The following is a 26144-nucleotide window of genomic DNA, read 5'->3' on the forward strand; positions in this document are numbered from 1 at the left end:
CTCTATAGAAGGAAATAGAAATGGACAGAAGTCTCATGCAGCACTGTCCAACAGAAATATGTCAGCCACATATGTAATTTAGACTTCTCTACTAGCCAAGTTAAAAAAGCAAAAAGAAACATGAAATTAGTTTTAATAATATATTAACCCAATACACAGCATGTTATCACTTCAACACATCAATATAAAAATTATTGAGATATTTTACATTCTTTTTTTTCATACTGAAGCTTTGAAATTCAGTGTATTTTAATCTCAGTTTGGACCTGCTGTCCTTTGGACCAGTATTTCAAGTGCTCAATAGCCACATGTGGTTATTGGCTCCTATGTTAGAGAGTGCAAGTCTAGAATGAAAAAGGTAGTATTTGAGGCTGGGCAAAAACGGTCTTGTAAGAAGTATTGTAGATACATGGAAGTGTGATAGGCTACTTACATTATAAGCATCAGTATTTTTATGATTCATGTATATTCTCTATTCCTTATGGTTTCCCCCTAATATTTAGAGAAGCTTTTGAAATTTCAGTGTTTCTCAGAAGTGCTAAGAATCCTTCCTCCAATGCTGGGAAGGGATTTTTCAAGAGAGTAGCTCATCTCCCTCCCCTCCCCCCTCCGCAGAACCCCAAGAGGAAGGTGAAGTTGTCAGCACAGAGCCCCCCCCCCTACTTGGATAGTCCCTTCCGCTGAAGCTTATTGTGCAATCTCTGGGTTTTGTTTTAGAAGGAAATTGCTTTTTTTCAGAATTCCTTTTCAAAATTTTCATACCTTAGCTGCCAGAAACAAAATGTATTTACTTTACAATGGTTATTACAGCCAAAGCCACCATATATCCCGGATTGTTCCAGGATGGTGTTAATTTTTAATATTGTCTCTTTCAGTTCGTGCATCTTGAATTGTAGTTCAGAAAATAGGATCTCTCTATCACACTCCTGAGTGTGAAACAGCGGAGAGTACTGTGGTGATCAACCAACTGGCGCTCACCAGTTCCTGGAACGTAGAACTTAATTCTGGATGCTTTTCTGTTGTTTCAGTAGACTGCTCCTTTCCCTGGGGAGCTGAAAGCTCCTAGGGAGGCCATCCCTTTCCTGTGGCAACAGGGCATGAACCTGGGCAGTAGCCTGTCCTTCTCAGGAGGCCTAGTTTATACTACTGTTCATAAATCAATCTGAGTTTTAAGAGGTGCTTTTTTTGAAGAAGAAAAAGAGATTTCTAAAGTTATGTAGAGGCAACAAAGCTTTCTAAGAATATTTTTGGCAGGCTGATAAAGAAGGATTAAAAAAAAGGAAAAGATACAGGCCCTGGGAGAGTGGTGTTAGCCGTTGGGACACCAGCCAGATATTGGTGCTCACAAATTGGGGGAGACAATGGTCTTTACTGTTACTGTTCAAAATGCTGTTCACGGTCTCTTATCGTCAACTAAAATTATTTCACTTTCAAGGTCTAGGCCAGTGGGCGGTGGGGTGGGGGAGGGCTTTTGCAGAAGGCCTGCATTCCATGCCGGCGGCCCAGGGAAGTGTCCAGTGTCCCACCCGGTGGGCCTCTGCCCCCAGGGCGAAGGGCACCGGGAGGCGTGGGGGGGGGGGCGGGGAGGCAAGGGGGGAGGGGGGCGGAGGTCGCGTTGCCCAGGTTTTCCCGGCTGTCAGTCTCCCAGCGTCCCCAGCTTTCCAGGTAGGGACGACCCCTCCCACGCAGCGCAGTTTGGGAGGGTGGGAAGGAGGGGCTGGGCTCCGAGCGCCCGCCCCTCCATCTATCACATGGCCGGAGAGCCACAAAAACAACAGCTTTGGCCAAGACCGTGACTTCAGGAAGGGGAACGCAGTGTTCTAGCAGCGAGCCCCCACCCCATGGAGGAGAGTTTTCTTGAATCCTTTGGGAGGCTGAGCCTCCGGCAGCAGCAGCAGCCGCCTCGGCCACCCGCCCCGCAGCCCCCGCGTGGGACACCTCCGCGCCGCCACAGCTTTCGGAAACACCTCTACCTCCTGCGAGGCCTCCCGGGCTCGGGGAAAACTACGCTGGCCAGGTAATGACGCGTCCGGGCGCCGTGCGCGGACCCGGCCGAGCGAGCCCCCTGCCCGGCCCCGGCCCGAGCCTGCCGGGGGGAAGCCGGGCCACCCGGTGCCGGCCGGGCCGCGGGCTCGAGACGCGGGTGGCCCGTCCCGTTGGTTTCCATGCTGCACCCTCGCAGGAGGACGGCTGTCGGCACTGCGCCTGGCGCGAGCCCCAGATGGTACCGGCCCCCGCGCGGCCCCTGCGCCAGCCGGGCGGGTAGCCTTCGCCCCCAGCCTCGCAGCGCGGGGTCGGGGGCCCGCGGGCAGTCTTCTTCAGGAAAGCCCGATGGCGACTGCAGAGGAAACCGCCGGGCCGCCCGCTGGTACGCAGGCACCCGCCACGGTGCGGCAACAGGCGTTTTAAACCTGAGCGGAGAAGCGGGGGCCCAGGGGCAGGGGCTGGGACCCGGGCGCGCGGCCGCGTAGAAAATCTGCCGGAGGGAGGCAGCCCTGCGTGTGCTTTGGCGGCTGCGAAGGCGCACAGGTGCCCGGGGGAGGGGGTTGCGCGGCCGCTGGAGGCCGTCATTGACACAGCTTCGCAACGGGAGCCCAAATTGGTTTACTCGCGAGGTGCGCCAGCGGCCCCCGTATCGGGTCAGCGCGAATTGCACGGCCTCGTTGCTGCGGCCACGTTGCTAGGCCCGCCGCTCCAGCCTCAGCTCCCTCCACTCTGTCCTGCGCCTGATGTTCCTGCAGCGCTGAACTGTTTCTCTCCTTGCCTTTGCTGGCGCTGGCCCGCGTGCCTAGTTTGCCTGCCCGGCTTGCCCTCTACCGCCCTCTCTCCTACTGATTCCACCAGCCCTTTACGACTCAGGCTTATTATCCTCGCCCTCTGGGCTCCACCGCTTCCTGTTTACACCTCTGTGGCTGCGCTTGGTTTTGCACATGGTTTTGTTTATCCTTGTGTAAGTTTCTTGAAGGTAGGGGCCGTATCTTACCCTGCAAAGCACAGTGTCTGGCAGTAGCATGTGTTCAATAGAAGTGGTCCCTTGCCCTCAAAGAGCTTTCCATCTCACCAGAGAGGTAAGGATAGCTGTAGAACCATGGGACTGGCCATAGAACTGTGGAACCAAAGAAGAAGAATCAAGGTGGTAGCACACATTGAGAAGCGGATTTCAATGGTACACAAAGACCGTGGGAGGAGGGTCTGGGTCCTTTAGGGTCAGGGAACTGTGACAGCCCTGGTGTTGTGCTGCCAGTTTTAGTTAGGATTCCTGGTTGATTTGTGGAGTAGAAGCCTTTAGCAAAACAATATTGCTACATTTTCACAGATTCAAGAGATGGGCGACTTCCAAAGGGCCATTGGTACCCTTTTCTAAGAAACACGCACATTTCAATAGGCCTTCTCTCTGTCTGGGTAGAGAATGGGGGAGCCTGCCTAGAACCCAGCAGAACTTGGTTATTTTATGATACAGTCATGGTGGGTGCATCTGTTACCAACAAGGTATCTTCTGAAATCAAATCCCGATCAGTTTTACTTTGGCTTTGCTGATCTGTGGCCTATCACACACTGTGTACGAGAAGGCAGTAAACATCTTTGGCCAGATTTTGTTTATAACTAAAGAAGGGAAGTAATATGGTGAGTGGAAGGTGCACAGAACTGAACAGCAGAAGCCGTGGGTTTTGGACCTCACTTTCCTCATCTCTAAAGCGAGTGGATTGGCCTGGGTAGTCTTTAAGGTCCCTTCTGGCTCTAACATTCTACCCTTTTAGGATTTTAATTTCTGGTTGACATTTGGCTAAGAGGAAGACACCGGATGAGAGACCAGCTTATTAAAGAACATCTCTCTAGGGACGACTGGCGTGAGCACTGCCCTGGGAGTCTGAAGATTGTGCCTTTAGATCCTCTTCATCACAAAATAGTTGGTGACTTTGGGCAATCACCTGCCTTTTTTTTTACTTTCCTTTACATGTGAATACTGAGAAGGAATTAGATGATTTACTGAAGATCTTTCTAGCTCTTAATTTCTAGTTGTCAGACTTAAAAATGTTTTGTTAATAATGGCTAGGTAAGGAGCTCTGACCTTTGAGTCAAATTTATGGCTTCTTTTTTTTTTTTTTTTTTTTTTCCTTTGCCTGTGCCCCACGGCTTGTGGGATCTTAGTTCCCCGACCAGGGATTGAATCCGCACCCCCTGCCCTGGAAGTGCGGAGTCTTAACCACTGGACTGCCAGGGAGGTCCAAGCTCTGCCACTGACTAGCTATGATCTCAACTCCTCTGCACCTCAGTTTCCTTCCCTTTTAAATAGGGCTATCTGCTCTGTCTACTTCAGAGGACTCTTGTGAGGATTAAATGTGTATGAGAGAACTTGTTAAACTTTAAAGTGCTGTATAAATTTTAAGAGGCATTAGTTACTGCCGAAGATGTTGATCAGCAGAGATAATCTTCAAGGTGTTCTTAGGGAGAAGTCTGGCTCTAAAGTGAAGGAGGCAGCTGGGAGTTGACATTGTGAGTTCTCTTGATAGGCTGGGCGTTGGCAGTTCTGAGAGCACAGGACTTTGGCCCTGCTTTGGGGTGGGTTGTGCATTTACATGGAAATCAGGAAAGTAGGCAAGGACAGTCCACAGCTCAGCGAGGAGAGAGGTCTGCAGGGAGGATGCAAGGTGTAGTGGATGTGACATGCGATGTGCCTCAAGGAGCTGCCTTCCCCACTTTTTTGTTGGGGGGTCAGGTTGGGGAGAGAAGGAGAATGGCAAATTGTTAAAAAATACATGTGTAAGAAAATAGTAAAACTGTAAGCCTATCTTATGTATTGTTGGATTCTGGGAAATTCATATTTTCATTATTCTATGTATTTTCCAAATTTTCTATAATGAACATGTATTTCTTGGATCAGAAAAATAAAACTTTTTTTTCTTTAAAACTTGGAGATCGTTTTTACAAATGCGGGTTCAGCTTTTTTCTGCTTAACTTTTGTTTCTCATTTGATTAAAGAATTAAAAATGTTTTTGAAATTAGGATATGTCTGGTCTTCCAAATCAATGTTAGATTTCTATGCTTTTCACCTATATGTTTTCATAGTTTGCAGGGACTGGAATGTGGAAACCATCTATTTAAATTCTTTGGACAGGTTAAAAAAAAAAACAGTTGGAGTTGTATCTGGTTTAAAGTTTTTAAGTACATCAGAGTACTAAAAATGTAGCTTGTCCCTTATATGTGTTTTGTCACCTCTGTTTCATTTAAAAAGCATTTCAAAAATAGGTTTTTACCATTGACCTGTAAGTCCTGCTTCCAGGAATTCATCCTAAGACAATAACTGGACAAGTGCATGAGGATAGAGGGATGTTCAGCAGAGTTTTTGATGTGATAGAAAAAAATATGAAAAAGAAAAAATGTGAGCCAACTTAAGTGTACAAAAATAGAGGATTGGCTTATAAGTCATGAGTCATTAGTGAGAACATAGATGTACATTTGACTACAAATAAATACACAAAAATCCCATTTTCTGTTCAAAGAAATGTGTAAAAAGATATTGTTCACAGTGTCAACGCAAGTTAGTGTGCCGGACGCACAGTGAGGCCAAACTGAAACGTCGGAGTTTGGAACAGAGAAAGGTTTATTGGAAGGCCATGCAAGGAGAAGAGGCGACTCATGCCCTAAAAAGCCCTGAGCTTCCGGAAGGGCTTCGGCAATGCACTTTTAAAAGCCAGGTGGAGGGGGCGGGTCACAGGGTATGTGATCAGCTTGTGCACGGTTCTCTGATTGGCTGATGGTGAGGTAACAGGGTGGTATCACAGGGATTAACATTATCAGTCCTTAGGCTCCAGGAGGCCTGGAGCTGTGTGTTTATGGTCATCAAGTAGTTAACATCTTCCGTTTGTTGGAGAGGGGAGTTTTTTACATCTGCAAGACAACTCAGGAAATGTGTGTCAAGTACTATTATCTAGATACTTCAGAGAGGAGCCAAAGCAGAGGATATGGGGGAAGGCCTGTCACAGGCATGCCCCCATGGGGTCCTGCTAGGTTACAATAGTTGTTGATTTTTAGGCAATGGGATGGAATATAGACTTTTGCCCCTGAGTTATTTTCTCATTTTTTCCACAACAAATACATATTACTTGTTAACTTTTTAAAGGTGAAAATAACTTTTTAAGTTAGCTGCAAATAGTTTTATTCAGTAACTTGGCTCGATAGACCTAGGTTGTGTGATGGAGCATTTATTAAATAACCAAGTAAATATGTCATTTTCTATATAAAAAGGCTTTCCTAGGTTTATTCTCGATTGGACATACTAGGAAGCTTTTTTAATCTGTAAGGAGACTGATTTTAATTATTTGGTGCTATTAATTAATTATTTAATCTTTTATTAATTTTATTAATTAGCATATGAACTAGCATAGGTCACTTAATTGAACACTTCAGGTTCTTTTTCATTAAAATGAAGCTAATATTCCATTAGTAAGTTTATTGTGAGGATTTAAGGTACTGTGGTCCACAAGGATCCTATGATTATGAATGTGAAAGCACCGATGAATGTGTGGGCCATATAGATACCAACTATTGTTAATTTTTCACTAGTCAACAATAGTAGTATTTACTGAGTACTTATAAGACTGTTAGCACATGCTTAGTGAGGTATATACAAAATAAGATTAAGAGAAGGAGCCTACACAAGACCAACAAATGGAAAACAATAACCAGTACACTGCTGTGGGTAAGTAAAGTCTCATGGGGAATAGCCTGTTCTTTGCTGGTGGTGTTCAAGGCCAAGGGAGTCACTGAGCATGGTTAGGAAGATAGGATAATTAGGGAAGAGCTAGTCTCCTCCATGTGGAGATGGTTCTTGAACTGGCCTTGAAGACCAGGAGGATGTGACTGAACAAAGGAAGAGGATTACCATCATGAATAAGGAGATGGAGATGGGAAAGAGCTGGATGTTCTAGGCTCATGAGGAGCATGGTTTGACTGCAGTGGGTTGTTCATATTAGTGAGTGTGTTGGTTAGGTAAACCCAGGGCCAGATCATGGAGAATGTTAAAATCTGGATAAAGGAGTACAGGGTTGAGAGAAGAAACAGGATTCCAATCCTAAGACCCTTTCACTCTCAGCACGTGATCCAGAACTATTTCTTTTTCCACAGCTGAACTGATAAACTCACTTGGCTCTGCACCTGTTCTATCCTCTGCCTTCAGTGAAAACATCTGTGGACGTCTGTTTACCTCTGTGCTTTCTTCTGTGCGTGTGTGGACATTTTAACTGCTTTTAAGTGTCCAGTTAATTGGTATTAATTACATGATGTGCAACCATCACCACTATCTTTTTAAAAAATTTTTTATCACCACAAACAGAAACTCTGTACCCATTAAGCAATAACTCCTCATCCTCCCGCCCTCCCCTCAGCCCCTGGTAACCTCTGATCTACTTTCTGTCTCCATGTATTTGCCTACTCTAGATACCTCATGTAAGTGGAATCATACAGTATTTGTCCTTTGTGTCTGGCTTATTTCACTTAGCTTAATGTTTTCAGGCTTCATCCATGTTGTAGCATGTGTCAGAACCTCATTACTTCGTGGCTGAATAGCATTCCCTCGCATGGATATACCACTAAATTGTCCTTTTGAAATGAAATGAAATGCAATGGCAATAGTATAGTCTTTTTTTTTTTTCTTAATGACGTTATTTGAAAAATTAAAAGTTGTCAACCTTAAGTCAGTCCCCGGAATTTTTTTGAATCTTTACGTATCAAAGCAAAGTCTGGGGACCACACTCTAGGACATATGTCCTTTGCAATGTGCTAGTTTGTTTTGGCACCATCAAAAATGGTTTGTAACATGGATTTGGAAGGTTCAAAGGATGTCCATTGACAGCTGTCTTCTCATTCTTATCTCTGGGCGACATGGAATTTTCCATCAAAAGAAATACCTTTTCATTATTTCTTGGCATTACAGCTTTCCAAGGAGGTGAAAGGATGCTTTCCTGATGTGATGCAATGATGGGACAGAGATGGGGACAAAGGTATACTTTACAAACAAACACAATTTTTAAAAAAATACGGGAAACAGTGAGAAGAGGGGATTAGTTAACTAAGTAGTGAGTAATTAGACCCCAAAGTGTACTCACTCCACAGTGCTCTAAGCCAGCAGGCCTGGACCATGGTGTTTTTTAATTATGAGGCTAGGGCTCTCATAAATAAAAGCAAGGTCAAAATAGGAAGTTGGCAGTATTCCAAGTCTGTGTGTATGAAAATAGAGTATCAGGCAGGTGACATCTCAGAGTTTTAGCCACTTAGGTCTACTTGGAGAAGCTACTTTTTATATTTTTAGTAATTTTCCTAAGGTGGGTCCTGAATCTCTTCTCCCCATCGCTGAGAATCCTTGCAGTGCCTCTCTTTGGAGGCTGGGATGAATGAGTACTATATGTGCTTCCTATGTTCACAGAGAGTAAGAACACACTGTGCAGTGTGTGTTCGCAATCACTTACTAGAAAGGTAACACAGGAGAATCCCCACCACCCACAGTCCTGGAGCTGTCGGGGTAGTGGAAGAAGACCCTGCTGAATTGGGCAATATAGTGTCGCAGATGTGGTTATGATTAGAGAAGTAGTAAGAATAGAGGAAGAAATGAAAGGGGAAGAATGTTCTCATAGGTAAATCTCAGGAAATGAACAAGAAGTTCCCACAGAGTTCATCTAGTCCAAGCTCAAGACACTAAACTCTGAGAAGTTATATACCTTTTTTAAGTATAGTTGATTTACAATGTTGTGTAATTTCTGTGCAGCAAAGTGACTCAGTTATACATATATATGTACACACACATATATATATTCTTTTTCATATTCTTTTCCATTATGGTTTGTCACAGAATATTGAATATGGTTGCCTGTGCTATACAGTATGACCTTTTTGTTTATCCTTCCTATATATGATAGTTTGCCTCTGCTAATCCTAAACTCCCATTCCTTCCCTCCCCTCCCCCCCTCCCCCTTGGCAACCACAAGTCTGTTCTCTATATCTGTGAGTCTGGTTTTGTTTTGTAGATATGTTGATTTGTATCGTATTTTAGATTCCACATATAAGTGATATCACTTGGTATTGGTCTTTCTCTTTCTGACTGACTTTGCTTAGTATGATAATCTCTAGTTGTATCCATATTGCTGCAAATGACATTATTTCAAGAAGTTGTATATCTTTTTTTTTTTTTTTTAAATCATTAGAGCTTCTTTTTTTTTTTAAGTTTAATTTTTATTTATTTATGGCTCTGTTGGGTCTTCGTTTCTGTGTGAGGGCTTTCTCTAGTTGTGGCAAGTGGGGGCCACTCTTCATCGCGGTGCACGGGCCTCTCATTATCGCGGCCTCTCTTGTTGCGGAGCACAGGCTCCAGACGCGCAGGCTCAGTAGTTGTGGCTCACGGGCCTAGTTGCTCCGCGGCACGTGGGATCTTCCCAGACCAGGGCTCGAACCCGTGTCCCCTGCATTGGCAGGCAGATTCTCAACCACTGCGCCACCAGGGAAGCCCAAGAAGTTGTATATCTTGATCAAGTTTATAGCGATGAATTCTCCTTATTTCTAATCAGAGCTTTTTCTTCTGCACCAAAGGAAGAGGCTAGTGGGAGTAAGGTGGTAAAAGTATAATGAAGTTGGTTTCGATCTACTGTTCATGAAAAAACAGGTAAAGGCCCTATTAAGCGGGCTTAGTTTACCTGGATTTCAACTGTCAGGGTAAGGAAGCCACATGTTATTATTTGTCAGTATTGGTGACATGTTTCTTCTAATATAAAAAAAAATTACCAAGGAATTAATTTTATTTATTTATTTATTTATTTTATTTTCGGCTGCATTTTGAGTCTCCGTTGCTGCACGTGGGCTTTCTCTAGTTGTGGTGAGCTGGGGCTACTCTTCATTGCAGTGCGTGGGCTTCTCATTGCGGTGGCTTCTCTTGTTGCGGAGCACGGGCTCTAGGCACACGGGCTTCAGTAGTTGTGGCTGGCGGGCTCTAGAACGCAGGCTCAGTAGTTGTGGCGCATGGGCTTAGTTGCTCTGCGGCATGTGGGATCTTCCTGGACCAGGGCTCAAACCCGTGTCCCCTGCATTAGCAGGCGGATTCTCAACCAGTGCGCCACCAGGGAAGCCCCAATTTTCTTTATTAATGTGGTACCACTGAGGGCCATGGGAAGAGATGAGATTTGGATTTCTAAATAAGTATTCATATTTATCCTGACTACGATGTGTTGGGGAGAGATAGCCAACACTGACCTCCCAGAGTTATCTCATGTTTCTTCCTCATTCACTCACATGACAGGATATTTATAACATAACCCAACTTAGTGCCCTGGTTCCTTCTTGGCATTTTGATGAGCTCTTCTCTATATAATGGCAACCGTTCTAGGCCCATTCGGACTCTAGAGGAACCCAGTGTGAAATTAGTATCATTCCAAGTTACCTAAAGATAGCTAGGCTCTATGAGATTGAGGAAATAGTACGATAAGAGGAAAACTAGTCTCATGTCTGATTGTTCCTTCATAACGCTCTCCGTCGCATTGCAGGCATGGCTTGGGGAGAAGGCTATCTGTTTTGATCAAGGTAAGAGCCTGGGAAAGGGTACGGCAGTAATGGAGACAGAAAAGAAAGACCAAATTTACTGAGTATTGACTGTATGCAGGCACTATATATGCTAGCTTACTGGATCTTTACAATAATCCTAACATGGAGTGTTTTTATGTTATAGATGAGGACGTTAGGATCAGAGAATCATGCATTTGATTCTGAGATTCAGGATTTCATAATGCACAAAGTGGTCTTACCTTACCAGTGATGTTCATGGACAAAAACACCTACATCCACTTTTGACGATTAAGGAGTCCTGTTGAAGTATTGTTTAACTAGGATATTTCAGTGTTCTTTACCCATACTTTTTAAGGTTATGATGAAGAAAAGAGTCTGAAAGGGGCCTTCTCTGCCATCCAGAAAGGCCCTCTGGATGGTAGCACCTCTCCAACCTTCTTTGCCCCTTACTTTGACTTTCTTTTCTTTCTTGAACTTAGCACCACTTGGCATATACATACTTGTTTATTATCTATTTCTTTTATGAGAAGGTAAGCTTCATGAGATGTGATGCAAGCTCCATGAGATCAGGAGCTTTATTCTGTTCAATCCCTAAGAGAAGGCCTGGCACATAGTAGCCCTAAATATTTGATGGATGTGTTAATGCCAGAAACTTCCTAAGAGTTGGTAGCTCAGAATCAGCATGGGTCTTGAGTAAACAACAAAACCAAAAAGGAGATTATTCACATAAAGAGAAATGTAAAAGAATGCATGAGCTGTTGAAAATAGACGAGGGGGAAAAAAAAAGAAAAAGAAAAAAAAACTTCTCTTTAATTCCGTTCATAAGAAACCCATTCCTATGTTTTACATGTGAAAATGTTTCATGTGCCATCTCCTTCACCCAATAGTTATCCTAAAGAGGGATTTAAAAATAAGTATCAAAGATACAGCTGTTTTCCCATTTAAACAGCAGTCAAAAAAGAGCCCAAAGTGACAGTTCTCCTGTCTGGCCACTATTCTGTTGTCTGTATCTGATTTATGACATTTTGGAAAAACACAGCTAAAAACAAGTTAGTGCTGAGGTGGGTGTGCTTCTGATTCCTTCTCCTCTTCAGAGCATGGCTGAGTTGAAAACATAAAACATAGAGGAAACCTGTGGCATTGCTGGATTCTCTGGAAGGGTGCTGTTCACATTCAAGATAATGAAAGGACTTTCTCCTAGAAACTGCAGTGGAGCCACACTGGCACATGAGGGCTAACTGTTAGTCTGGTTTTGGATCTCGTAAACATGCCCTGCTTTGGAGGTGTGAGGAGTGAGGGCAAGAGCGAGCAGTAGGACAGCCTGGGAACTCTTCCCTGGAGCCCCCTTAGCCACGGTGGCTTGGCGGTGTCCATGGTGCTGGTGACGGCTGAGCTCCATCTCTCCAAGGGCAGGGCTCAGCCGTGCCATGGTGGTTGGCAGCACCAAGAAGGGCAGGCCACACCGGGCTTCAGGGGAGACTGGCCCAAGATGTTCACAGCCACGTCTCCCTCCCCATTCTCCTCAGGTTGTTGGGTCACTGAATCTGTTTCCTGCCTCCCAGCTTAAAGTCCTTGAGGAGAATTCCAGTAACATCTAGAGGAAGTGCTGGAATCTAAGAATCCTCTCTCCCAGTCCTCTTTAGGGGTAAATCTGAGGTTTGGGTAAAATTCTCAACATGTAAAGATGAGTAAATAGAAATTCTCCTCACACAGTTTGGGACCCTATACAAAGTTTACATAATTAAGACAACAGAGCCTAACATTCAAGAACCATTCATACAGTTACCAAATATTTATTGATTATCTCTCATGTACCTGACATTCTTCTAGATGCTTAGAATAGAGCAGTGAACAAAAGAAACAAAAACCCCTGCCTTCATGGAACATATATTCTATCAGAGAGAAAATTTTTTTTCTGAGGAAAAGAAGGAAATTTTAAATAACATCTGCTCTGCTCTGTTCTTTCAAAAAACAAACAAAAAGGATTCCATAGCTATCCCACTTGGAGTATATACCCTCAGGAGACATTCTACATATGCACAAGGAGATTGGCACAGTGATGTTCACGAAAAGTTGTTCATGGTAGAGAAAATTGCAAACAACCTCAATGTCACTAGAGAAAAGAATAAATGTGGTTTGTTTATTTTATAGCACTCAATCACAGTGGTTTAGTGTATAGCTCTGAGGCCAGAAGCCTGGGTTTTAATCCAGCTGTACCACTCACTGGTCTTTTTTTTTTCCCCCCGCCAGCTTTATTGAGGTGTAATTAACACATTGTGTAAGTTTAAGGTGTACAATATGTTGATTTGATACATTTCTATATTGAAAAATGGTTACCACCGGACTTACCTGGTGGCGCAGTGGTTAAGAATCCACCTGCCAATACAGGGGACACGGGTTCGAGCCCTGGTCTGGGAAGATCCCACACGCCGCGGAGCAACTAAGCCCGTGCGCCGCAACTACTGAGCCTGCGTTCTAGAGCCCGCGAGGCACAACTACGGAAGCCCGCGCACCTAGAGCCCGTGCTCCGCAATAAGAGAAGCCACTGCAATGAGAAGCCTGCGCACTGCAATGAAGAGTAGCGCCCGTTCACAGCAACTAGAGAAAGCCTGCGCACAGCAATGAAGACCCAACACAGCCAAAAACAAATGAATAAATTAATTAAAAAAAAAAAAGAACGAAAAATGGTTACCACTGTTGTTAGCCAACGCCTCCACTGTGCCACATAATTACCATTCCTTTTTTGTGATGAGAATATTTAAGATCTACTCTTTTAGCTACTTTCAAGTGTATAATAACAGTATTAACTATAACCACCATGCTGTGCATTAGATCCCCAGAATTTATTCATCTGATAATCGGAAGTTTGTACTTTTTGACCAATATTTCTCCATTTCCCACACCTTCAGCCCCTGGTAACCACCACTATACTCTCTTTCTATGAGTTCAACTTTTTTAGATTCCACATATTAGTGAGATCATACAATATTTGTCTTTCTCTGATTTATTTCACAACATAATGCCGTTAAGGTTCATCCATGTTGTCACAAATGGCAGGATTTCCTTCTTTCTCATGGCAGAATAATATTCCATTGTATATATTTACCACATTTATCCATTTGTCCATTGACAGACACTTAGGTTGTTTTCATATCTTGGCTATTGTGAATACTGGTTCAGTGAACATGGGAGTGCAGATAACTCTTCAAGATCCTGTTTTCATTTCCTTTGGGTATATAACTAAAAGTGGGATTACTGGATTTTATGGTAGTTCTATTTTTAATTTTTTGAGACACCTCCATTCTGTTTTCCACAGTGGCTGCACTAATTTACATTCCTTTCAACTATGCACAAGGGTTTCCTTTTCTCCACGTCCTCATTAACACTTCTAATCTCTTGTCTTCCTGATGATAGCCATTCTAACAGGTGTAAGGTGATAGCTCATTGTGGTTTTGATTTGCGTTTCCCTGATGATTAGTGATGTTGAGCACCTTTTTATGTACCTGTTTGCCATTTGTATGTCTTCTTTGGAAAAATGTCTATTCACATCCTCTGCCCATTTTTTAATTGGATTGTTTGTTTTTTGCTAATGAGTTATATGAGTTATTTATGTATTTTGGATATTAATCCCTTATCAGATATATGATTTGGAAATATTTTCTTCCATTTAGTAGATTGCCTTTTTATTTTGTTGATTGTTTCTTTTGCTGTGTAGAAGCTTTTCAGTTTGATGTAGTCTTATTAATTTTTGCTTTTATTGCTTTTGCTTTTGGTGTAATATCCAAAAAATCATTGCCAAGACCAATGTCAAGGAGATTTTCCCCTATGCTTTCTTCTAGGAGTTTTATGGTTCAGGTCTTATGCTTAAGTCTTTACTCCATTTCAGGTTTTTGTGAGTGGTTTAAGATAGGGGTCCATTTTCATTCTGTCTTAACCACTGCCACATACTAAACTAAAATTTTAGATGGACTGGGGAGTAAAATGTAATAGAACATGGATGAATATTTACATAATCTTGGCTTGGGAAAGACTGTTGTAAATGTATTATCAAAGACAGAAAGTAGAAAATAAAAGATGGATACATGTGACTAAGAAAACTTCTAATAACTGAGACTTGTATGTTAGAGTTCATTATAAACAAAATTAAAAAGAAATTGATGTACTTAATAAGAATTTTACATATTCAAAAAGAAAGCCATAAACCTCCCAATAAGGAGGTTTTATTAGGACATGAAAATGCAGTTCACAAAAGAATATCTCTAAATGACCAGCACGCATAAGAAAAAGTATTTAAACTTGCTGGTAATCAAAGAAGTTGGGGACAAACTAAATACCTAACCCCACAGAGCATTGGTTAAGTAAATTATGGTACATCCATATGAATAACTATGTCATAATCATTAAAAATAATGGCACAGAGTCATATTTCGTGAGGTAGGAAATAATTGCTGTGGAAATAAGTTTGGTGAAAATAAGTTGGTATTTTCTACATTATGTTTCTGTTTTTATGTAACAAAATATCAGATGAGAGAAAAAAGAAATTCTGTCTCCTGGAAAAAGGATCAAAATATTAATAATTATTTTTAAGTGGGGGAATATAGGAACCTCTCCTATTTTGCAGTTTTCTCTTTCAAAATATTTTGCCTTGAATATGTTATTACTTTGCTAATAAGAAAGGAAAAGTAGTATTTTTTTTTTAAATAATTTTATTTATTTGTTTATTTTTGGCTGTGTTGGGTCTTTGTTGCTGCACGCGGGCTTTCTCTAATTGCGGCGAGCAGGGACTACTCTTCGTTGCAGTGCGCGGGTTTCTCATCGTGGTAGCTTCTCTTGTTGCGGAGCACAGGCTCTAGGTGCACGGGCTTCAGTAGTTGTGGCTTGCAGGCCCTAGAGTGCAGGCTCAGTAGTTGTGGCGCACAGGCTCAGCTGCTCCACAGCATGTGGGATCTTCCCGGACCAGGGCTCGAACCCGTGTCCCCTGCATTGGCAGGCAGATTCTTAACCACTGTGCCACCAGGGAAGTCCGAAAAGTAGTATTTTTAAGGTTGGTGTAGACAAAGACACAGGAGCCAGCTTGAAGGGGTACCTGCTGGTCAGATTTGGGGCCATTTGCTCATCATAAAGAATAATGATGGTAAGCATTATTAAAAGGGGACGGGGAAAGAGAGCTCTTCCTTACTAGACGATGCCGCCTAGTAAAGACAGAAGAAATTACATGGGATGATCAGTATTTGCAATTCCCAATGTAATAACTGATTTGGCAGTGATCGGCAATGAATGTAAAGATCGTTGAGGGAAAGGTTGTTGGGGAACAGGATGTTACGTGGAGTCTCGTGTTTCACACCCCCCCGCCCACCAACATTACATAGTATTACAAGGGAAGCAATGCACCTTTACAGTGGATAGATCTAGCTGACAGCACCTTTTAGCCAAGCGGTCAAACTTAGCACGATGGTACAAACGGTCATTATGTGCAATCAGAAGTACACAAACATCACCTCTGTACGTTCCTTCTAAAAATGTTTAACCTGGATCTAATTATGAGGAAACAATCATGCAAACCCAGAATGTGGGGCAGTCTCAAGCCAACCGACTGGACTCTTCAAAAAGGGAAACCAAAGAAGGCATGAGGACAGTTCTAGATTAAAAGACACCAAAGAGACATAATAACCAAATGCGGTACTTGAACCTATGAAAGATATTATTGGTACCATGAAGGAAATTTTAAAATTTTAAATTAAAAGTATCTATTAACATTAGCTATTATAAATAGCTATAATATAAAATTACAATGTAAATTAATACACTTATAATTTATTTATAGTATATATATTTGTTATAATTTATAATTATAATAATGTAAATTAATGTTATTTTTAAGATGTGATATAATTATGTAGGAGAATGTTCTTATTCATAGAAGATACTTGACAAAGCATTTAGGAACAAAGTATCATGATGTCTGCAACTTACTTTTAAATGGTACATCAAAAATACATGTGCAAGAGATGTAAAATAAATGAGGCAAAATGTTAACAACTGTAGGTGAAGGGTAAGGAGTGTTCATAGTATTATTCCTTCAACTCATTTCTATAGGTTTGAACCTTTTCTACATATAAAAGGTTGGGGGGGGGGAATGTTCAGGTGGCAATAAAAAGGAGAGGGCAAGTATGGAATAAATGAGACAAGGGACATGGCAGCCCAGTACAGTGTATGGATCTTGTTTAGCTCTTGATTCAAACAAACCAATTATAGTAATATGTTTATGAGAAAATCAGGGAAATCTGAACGCTGATGCAGTATTTGGTGAAATGAAGTATGAAGCAGATGGAACAAAACTGGCCATATGATGATAATTGTTAAAGCTGGACGATGGGTATGTGGGGAATGATTATATTATTCTGCCTACTTTTGCATGTTGGAAAATTTCCATAATAAAAACTTAGGGGTACAACTCAAAATTACATACTAATGTTGGACTTTTGTCAGCGAGTGGGGAGTAACTAATAGATATCTAAATATATTCCCATGGTTCTCTATTATTAAATAAAAGAATGATGTAAGTTGTGAAATCAAGATTAGAGCCTGAGTTTCTCTCATAGTAGTGCTTTCAAGTGAATTTGGGGGGAGCTGCGGAGGTGAAAATTATGTGGATGTAATTGTCTTTCTATTTTTTTCCCTTTTATTTTCATTCTCTCAATTTCCCTAATGCATGAGGCTCCTGACCACCATAAAGAAAGCTAGAGCTGGGGCATTATCCTCATCACTTCTGAAGCTGATGGAATGGTATTTATTGCTTCCACTTAAGTTTGAGACTCTCAAGATTGTCTGTTTAATCAGTTTTTCATTTAGCTAGGAGAGCTTTTATTGTCTTGCATGTTCAAGATGTACCATGACTGCCAGTGCTAATTTTACATTCAGGTGAAGATAAAACAAGTTTTCGAAGGAATGATCATTCAGTAAGATCATGAAGACCGCTTTTTCTTCCTCTCCTGTCCCCACATTCCATTAGAGTTGTAAAGGTGAAAAACACTCATATTTTTGCCTTCCTGTTTGTTAGGAGGACCATGTAGGCTACAGTGGAAAACATGAGTAGATAAGGCTATGTCTGTGAAAAGAAAAACTCAACTCTGAAAATGGCAAAACAAAACCTGTAAGTGGCAGACTTAATAGGAAAACAAATGAAACCAGATTTAGAAGGGATATCAAAAAAAAAGTCCTGGAACTAATATCCAGAGTTGCTTAATGTAGTACACAAAAGATAAAGAAAATAAGTTACACAATGTTATTTAAACTCTGAATGAAGCTTTCATGATTTAGACTAGATAATACTGATGAAAATAATTTAAAAACTGTAAAGCATTTACAAATGTAAAATACACACACCTGAAAATACAGTGTTGCCCTTAGATTTTCTTCTAAGGTGTCTTTATAATAATTGTTCTCATTGGAGGTTAAAGTTTGGATCTATGATTTGGGCTTTTCAGTTTGAGTGTCTTTAAAATCAAAAAGACATTTACAAGGAAACTATGCGAATTTGTTTCATCAGATCTTTATACTTTTCTTTCATGTCAGTTTCTGTATCTGTGGTAGATTTAAAATGGCCACATTTTCTTCACCACCTCTCCCATTATGTACACACTCCAGTGTACTTTACTATGATGGCATGTAAACAGTCTTAGTTGGAAAATTTGACTTCATTTGTTTTTATTATTAATAAAATAACATACCTTACATTTGTAAAGTGCCTTACCTCTTGGAAAATGTTTTCCCATACCTCATCTCATTTAAGCCTTACCAGAAGCTCTGTTTAATAGGTAGTGATTATTATCCAAGTTTTCAGTCAGGAAAACAGAAGCTTAGAGAGAGATCACATGACTGAGTAGTGGAAGAGTCAAGAATTGAACCCAAGTGTTTCAAGTGTTTCAACCGTTTCAACCCAAGCGCTTCGTTATCTGTGGTTTCAGTGCCTTGCGTTCTTTCCTGATTAAAGAGAATTCTTGATGGAGAAGAACAAACAGAGTTGAATAGTTCTGTTTGCTCTTTACATTTCCTGCCCTTGTCACCCTCCAACATTTTTTTCCTCCAACTTTTAAATATCTTTTTATTCTGAGCATGGCCATTTTGTTATGTACTCTATTTGCCTGGTGAATTTGTTTGATGTTAGAATTATGCTGGTGAGTGCTGCAGGGAGAAGAGAAATAAACATACATTCATTGTGTCAGGTGCTGCGCGAGGCGCTTCCCCAAGTTATTAAGTCATCATCCTAACTTAGTGAGATAGGTGACATTATCCACGGTTTTTACAGATGAGGAAAAGAGGCTCAGAGATTTAGCCAGTTACCTATCTAGCATAATAGCCATCTTCTCCCCAGAAAGTCTGAATAAGGATTTCAAGTGGGAACATCTTCTCTGTGAAGTTTATTTTGTGCAGAACTTAATATGGTTTTTTGTTTTTTGGGTTTTTTTGCTTTAAAGGGGGAACTCCATGATGGTTTTTCTTTTTTCTGTGATATTTTCATATCTAGAGAGAGTGATAGAGGTTTAGGAAGGCATGGGGAATGTTGGAATCTGCCTCTTTTCTTCTGCTGTGGCTTTAAAATTCGGTTTAGGTCACTGCTAAAATGTTACCTAATAGAGGTAGCATATACATCACATCACTTTAATCTACATTTCATACCTCAGCAAGAACCAATATCTCAGATGGGTCCTTATGGAGAACAGATCTCCAAGGCGAGGGGACCCAGGACAGGTGAGGGGATGCAGGAAGGGGCTGCAGCATGAGGGTGTGGGCAGTGGTGCATCACAGAGGAATGGCAGTAAGGGCTGTGCCCACAAGGAATGACTCTTGTCACACCCGCAGTGTAGCCTCCAGAGGTTCATCTGGAGTCACTCCTGGTTGCTGCAGAAGTCAGTGGTGGTGACCAGCACTTCCTAGTTTCAAGAGCTGGGCACCACACACAGTCCTGTCAGCCCTCTCCTTCCCCCTACGAAAGTGATACCTTCTAGAGAGAATAAGCATCTCATGTTTTTGAGATTCAACAACTCAAACCTGGTGGTCTCATAAACTGCTAAATGTTGGAGATGGAAGGAAATGATTTATATTGTGAAAATGCATGGTCATAAAATAATCTCTTATTTCCCCACTTTCCAGACAATTGCAACACGACTTTCCCAGGGCCCTGATTTTCAGCACGGATGATTTTTTCTTCAGGGAAGATGGTGCCTATGAGTTCAATCCTGACTTCCTGGAGGAAGCTCATGAATGGAACCAGAAAAGAGGTGACAAATTCCTTTCCACACCCCTGGGAAATCCTATTGTGCACATAGATTGTAGTTACTGCAAAATGAAAAAGCTTTATGGAAGGAGCTGAATCTAAAGTTCTGCCATTTTTTCCCCCAAACAGAATGCCAGAGTGTAACCTCCCTAGATTCCAGGAAAAAGAAAATTATTGATAGTGGGTTCTGAAATAGGTGGTATTAAAGTTGTGTAATGAGCACATCTTGTAATAAAAATAACAAAATATGGAGTACGCTCACCCTTCTCTGATTGTTGCTTGTTGTTCACTGTTATGTAACATTGTGTTGCAGCAAGAAAAGCAATGAGGAATGGCATATCCCCCATTATTATTGATAATACCAACCTCCACGCCTGGGAAATGAAGCCCTATGCAGTCATGGTAGGAAGAAGTATCATTGTGAATTTTCAGTTATGGACATTTTGTGAGAAAGTTGAAACATTTGTTCTTTCTTCTTTTTCTGATCTTCCACGATCTCATATTCATTAATAGTTGTTCTCTCAGGGAGCAGGTAAAGAGGTTTTAGTGTTTCTCTGCTGTTCAATGGCTGAAATTTACTGAGATGCTAATATCACCTCAGGGTACATTTTTAAAATAGTCCTTGGTCTGAATTCTTGACAGCGTTTCTGTCTTGATTGTTTTCCTAAGGGAAGGCATACATAGGAGCATCCGCTGAAACCTGCCAAAAAATGTTGGACTAGATGATGCTACCAGCGGAGTTGTAGATGTTGTTCATAGCACACTCCTGTCTTTGCCACGCTGGGGACTTCAGTACTATGTAGTGCTGCTGCATGGAAGTTCTCGGGCAATGAAATTCTTAGTTTAAAAACAGATTAACACTGTAACCCTGTTAAGATATTAGAATACAAATATAATTACACATATAAAGGTAACAGCTCAGCTGTCTACTGTCAGAACAACGGATGAATAAAGCAATATGCACATTTTTCTTTATTTTTGAAATATGTCTGATCTGTTTTAAGACATATTTCATCTTTGTGCTAATAAGTTTTCATTCCTTACTGAGTGTAGAAAACAGAAAAGATCCAGAAACATACAGGGGCAGGATGAAGACAGCTGAGTATTCTCCCTACTTGGCTAATTGTAAAGTGAATATCTCTATAACTGGGCTCATGGCAGTCTATTTTTAAGCCTCTTTTTACATTTCGGGCAAAGTAGCTTACATACAGGTGTGCTTTTCTCTAACTGTACTTTCATCAGTTTTATTTAGGCCCAGACTGTGGGACTTTGGTGAATGTAGGAAAAATTAGCATCAACTTTGTGGTTACTTCAGTTCACGGATCGAGCATCCACTTGGGAGAGAGATGAATAGGGACGTGAAGAGTCACGTTAATTAAGGCACAACTCAGAACCAAGAGTCGGGTTAACTGAGAGTGGCTTAAGGGAAGTCATTTTACTTTTTATTTTCTATTTTCTAATTTCTAGACATGCACAATCTTTTCCAGACATCCACAGCTATTAATAAGACCCAGAAATTAAATATTTTTCACCTATGATATCTGATATCCTTCCCAAATTAGAACTGTCCATCTAAAGAATGAAGAGGAAAGCTGCTTACTTAGTTCTTTTCATTCTGTATTTTATAACACAATAAAAAAATAGTGATAATAGAAAGTTCAGTTTGAGATTAAAAAAAGTAGTGGTCAATTTATGAATGTAAACAATGTTTGATGTTTCTAATGGAAATGGGAATAATTTTCTAAACTCAAGGAAATGGGGCACAGTGAATTGAGCCAAACTATATTGCATAGCAGGGAGAGCTACTTTTGGAGGGAAGAATATGTAAAGGATGTGGAAACCACTTTTGTTTCCCAAGCTCTGTGCCTATGGCACTCTCACTTTCTAAACCAAGGTATGAGGAATAGGCCAAGGCATTTGACATCAGTGAGTCTATGATAGTCACATAAGGGACTTTGAGAAGCCATTGGGAGTTCATTCCTCATTCCTGTGGACAGGGCATTTAAAACTAGTTCAGCTATCTATTTTTTAAATGTTCAAAACAAAGAACCTTTGTAATTTTCCATCATGGTAAATAGAATTATTCACAATTTATCATTGGGAACCATAATATAATCTGAGAGTGGCTAAGTATGGAAATGTACCAACTGTATTTGTTAACGTAAACTAAGGCATTGGATTACTGGTTAAACAAAAGGAATTTAGAAGAGATTTGTAGTAAATGTTAAATGGCAGCATAAACATTCCCAAACATACATACCATGTCTTCAATGTTTTATGTACTTTTGAAAAATCAGGCACTTGAAAATAACTATGAAGTTATATTCCGAGAACCTGACACTCGCTGGAAATTCAACGTTCAAGAGTTAGCAAGGTACTTCTTTGTTTTTCTAGTTCCTCATTATGTATCCTGCTATTTTCAGGTATTTCAGACCGAACAAAAGAATCTTTTCAGGCTGGAAATGGACATGGTAGTTTTCAGGCCAGAAATGGTAATTCTTGGAAATTGATAACTTTGGAATTATTAATGTGAAAGACTTTAGTTTGGGGTCAGTTTTCTAATATAATGCTAAATGCTAAATCTTGGCTTGGACTTGGTCCTTGAAAAGGACACATTTAACATTCTGCTAAAATGCTTCATTAATGAACATTTAAAAGCACTTTTCCTCTGCATGGGATTGCACTTGTGAGTGATGTTTTTGCACTTAGGCTAAACAAAGATCTTTAGATGTTGAACAGTCTGTGGTTCATTTATGGTCTAGATGCTGCTTCTAGTTTGTAAAGCAGTAAATGTCCAAATAATACTAACTTGTTGACTGAATGCATGGGTTCTGATATTCACTATCTGTGCTATTTGATAATGTCAATGATTTAAAGTAACCAGTGAGATCAGAATTTACTTTTTAGGAATAAGTCTAGTTCATCTTATGGTTATAAGCAGATAGTGTTTCCAAAGTGATCTGTGGACCACCCCCATCAGAAAATCACCTGAGTGGTTGTTAAAGTCCTAGTTCATGGACCCCATTCCATAGATGGAATCTCTGGTAATTACATTTCAAACTATATCCCCAATTGATTCTCATGCCCACTAGAATTGAAGAATATTGTTTTTATAAGGATCTAGTATCTAGGACTGACATAATTGATTATAGATATATGCATGACAAATTGGCAAATACATAATAAAAAGATCTCACGGTGCTTTTTTATGTTTTGAAGCACAGAATTGAGATTTCCAGAAACAAAGCATTTTTGAAGCTTTAGCTCTTTGCTAGCCTCAGGGTAGTTTGGGAGTGTGCAGGGCAGCATGAAAAACAGGAGTTGAGCCTGAATGATAACTGCTTAACACGATGTTTTGCTTTTGTCAGAGTTCCATCCTGAGAATAGGGAGTGCATATCTATGTAATAATATAGGACTTGTAAAATACAAGAATTTATATCATTTTGATATGCTGCCTTAACTAACCAGTTGCATTTTTTTTTTTCCCCACGCAGAAGAAACATTCATGGAGTCCCAAGAGAGAAAATACACCGAATGAAAGAACGGTATGAACATGATGTTACCTTTTACAGTGTGCTGCATGCCGAAAAACCAAGCAGAGCGAACAGAAACCAGGACAGGAACAATGCATCTCCTTCCGACGGTGCAGGGTGCTGGAACACCTACGCAGAGTTCCCAAACCGGAGGGCGCATGGCGGCTTCACTAATGAGAGCTCCTTTAACAGAAGGGGTGGTTGTCACCACGGGTATTAGAGGTCTCTCTTACAGGCATTCAAAATTTTCCTAAATCAGTTTTTACTTCAGTTTTTGGTATTTATTCTTCGTTCAGTTGTAGTCAGAGCTCTAATTCCAGTGTAAATAGTCAAACCTGAAAGTTTTTGAGCAGAAGTCATTACATTCCTCTTCAGCAAGCATTTGTTAAAGTGATCCTATATGCATGGTCTGATGCTGAGAATTCTGCCGATTTGATTAAACAAAGTCCCTTTCTCTAGAGAAAGAATTACTTTAAAACTGAAACCTGAGAACATACTCAAGAACATAATCAGCCACATAGGCTCATTAATGAACTAAAGTGTTTATAATATAAAGCTTCAGAACCACTTTCTCTGAAGCAATCTATTTTTTCAGGAAATTCATCTCCATCAGGAAAGTTGGAAAGGTTGGGGAGAAGTAGGAGGCAGGAAAAATTTTAGTGCCATTGCTACTTTGATCATCCATGTATCCAAAAATGTGAGATATGTGGCTAAAATGATGATATGGATTTTCCTTTAAAATGAATATGCCAGAAAGTACACACCTAAGGGAATATTGTCCTTCAAAGCAGACACCTTGGGAAATTATTCCTTTATTTTAGCAATGTATCATTGTTAGAAGTGTCTGTTAAAATCTTTCTTAATAGCTATACAAGCTACTTAGGAAAATCAGTATCATCATTTAAAGTCATATCTTGTGTTTTAACTACCACTTTATTGAACAGGGTTAAACCTGAATAACTTTTGGCTGTTGAGCTAATAGTGTAAATAAAATAAGCCTGCCTTTATAAAACACTAATTTTTAAGAGGAATAATTAAGCAGTTTTTAAAATTATGCCTATAAACATGTGTCTAATCAGTTGGCAGCTCCAAAGTTTTGGGAGTACAAGGAATGAAGCATCCCAGGCTGTAGATTATATTGAGTTATGGGAAAGTCATGCTCGCCTTAAGAGCAATCTCAGTGTTTTATGTGGTATTAAGATGAAGTTCTACCACTACTCTTATACTAATAGTGAATTTATGAATCCAAATTAAATCTTAAAAGGTTGGAATCAGATTAATTTGGTGTGAGACCACAGATAAGACCATGTAGGATGTATGCTTTATTTCTTGATGGCCAACAGCTTCTTTCTAATGTTTTGTGAAGTATTATTTTAAGTGTTCTATATAATGGTGCTTTTATGGTTATTAAAAATTATATATGGTATTGCTTTATATGGATTTGTCATTGAATCTAATTTTTTTTTGGTTTAAGAATATAAAAAACTTAATTACAGAAATTCCACAGAATTCTACCATATTGAGAACCAATTTTTCTATATTATAACCTTATTTACCAGTCTTCTTTAATGAATAGGAGACATAAAGGTAAAGACAAAAGCAACCTTATATTTTACTTGTTATTTGATCTCTACACATTAGAAAGACTATATTACTTTCATATTCCATTATCTAGTACATTGAAATCTAGTCAACATCTTGATGACTATCAACAATGTAATTTTTTTCTTCATTAACATTTTAAAAATTGGTGTCTCCTTTGAGTAGCAAAGTTTGGCCAACAAAACTAAAATTTAGTAAATCTAAATGAATCTAAGGTATAGTTTTGGCTAAATTATGTGTATCCAAGATCAACACATAATAATCTTCTAATAATAATGATAATCCACATAACAATACCCCTGTTTTCCAGGCCCAGGTGGTCCTGGGTATCCTCGTCAATGTGGTCACTGCAGAACTAGGCCAATCTGGATGGCTTGACTCATTTAGGAAAGCAGAGGCCAGAAGTGTCAGAGAGCCCAGATGGGAATTCCTTTCCTTGATTCCATAGGAGCAGTCTAAAGGATCAGATTTCAAGCCCCCCTGATTTACTTCTGACTCTCTGCTTAGGGTTTCTGGTTCACCTGGGCTGGGCTGCTTTGGAGAAGTAGTCCCAGGTTATAGATCCAGAGCTTTTAAAGAGCTCAGAAGAATAGTTTCCCGGTATATTTGCCTGTTTCGAACATAAAAATCATTGATTAATGCTGCCAGCTGTATTTATCCCACCCAGAAGTGGTGTTTTTTTTCAACGCCCATGGCTCCTGATTTATATAATTTTTTATATAAACAAACACTCAACACTGACTTGTTTTGTGTATTTATTAACATTTGCATCACTCATAGAGCTGGCATAGTGCTTTATATACACAACAGGCTCTCATTAAGTGACTGATTGATTGATTGATTGTTGAATAACACAAATTGCTTTCACCATTTACCCCTTATCACGCAGTATACATTGTTGACTTTGTAATCATTAAATTGTCACTTTTGGGGGGATAATATCCACATATACTCAAGCTTCACATTTTGCTTATATAGCTTGGCTCTATTATTTACAATTTATAAAAAGGAGTGTGTGCATTAGATGTCTCCATAATGGGTAGTCTAAATGGTAATGAAGAATGAAGGAGGTTATAGCTTAAATCTTTCCAAGAATCAAAAAAAAAAAGAAAAAAGGCTAAATTCTTTAATTCTTTCTTTTCACCTGAGACTCAAGTTTTATTCCCTGTTCTAGAATGGATCACTG

At 40.3% G+C, this 26144-nt stretch overlaps 1 protein-coding gene and 1 non-coding gene across 6 annotated transcripts; both read left to right on the top strand.

Annotated features, from left to right (window-relative positions):
* Positions 1 to 1635: 1635 nt before the first annotated feature.
* Positions 1636 to 24790, top strand: N4BP2L1 (NEDD4 binding protein 2 like 1). 5 transcript variants are annotated; one of them, XM_061170571.1, is made up of 5 exons: positions 1654 to 2017; positions 19699 to 19826; positions 20136 to 20224; positions 22246 to 22314; positions 23318 to 23467. In XM_061170571.1, the coding sequence occupies exons 1-5, from the start codon at positions 1842 to 1844 to the stop codon at positions 23372 to 23374; spliced, it is 519 nt and encodes a 172-aa protein (XP_061026554.1). In that variant the 5' UTR covers positions 1654 to 1841; the 3' UTR covers positions 23375 to 23467. The 5 variants fall into 5 exon arrangements, with proteins under 5 accessions (XP_061026558.1, XP_061026554.1, XP_061026556.1 ...); XM_061170570.1 differs by lacking the exon at positions 22246 to 22314 and adding an exon at positions 22120 to 22196 and having other exon boundaries at positions 1656 to 2017; positions 23318 to 24790; XM_061170573.1 differs by lacking the exon at positions 20136 to 20224 and having other exon boundaries at positions 1655 to 2017; positions 23318 to 23449.
* On the top strand, positions 11455 to 11586 carry LOC133076716 (small nucleolar RNA SNORA16B/SNORA16A family). Its single transcript, XR_009697603.1, has one exon. It is a non-coding gene; the product is annotated as a small nucleolar RNA SNORA16B/SNORA16A family (small nucleolar RNA).
* Positions 24791 to 26144: the final 1354 nt, after the last annotated feature.

Source organism: Eubalaena glacialis, chromosome 16, assembly GCF_028564815.1.
Source record: "Eubalaena glacialis isolate mEubGla1 chromosome 16, mEubGla1.1.hap2.+ XY, whole genome shotgun sequence".
Taxonomy (NCBI): Eukaryota; Metazoa; Chordata; class Mammalia; order Artiodactyla; family Balaenidae; genus Eubalaena; species Eubalaena glacialis.

What these genes read in the sequence shown, in the direction of transcription:
- N4BP2L1 (XM_061170570.1), top strand. Translation starts at nt 1,842, where the DNA reads ATGGAGGAGAGTTTTCTTGAATCCTTTGGGAGGCTGAGCCTCCGGCAG. An exon ending in GGGAAAACTACGCTGGCCAG is followed by an intron (nt 2,018 to 19,698) that starts GTAATGACGCGT and finishes CCCACTTTCCAG; the next exon opens with ACAATTGCAACACGACTTTC. An exon ending in AACGTTCAAGAGTTAGCAAG is followed by an intron (nt 22,197 to 23,317) that starts GTACTTCTTTGT and finishes TTCCCCACGCAG; the next exon opens with AAGAAACATTCATGGAGTCC.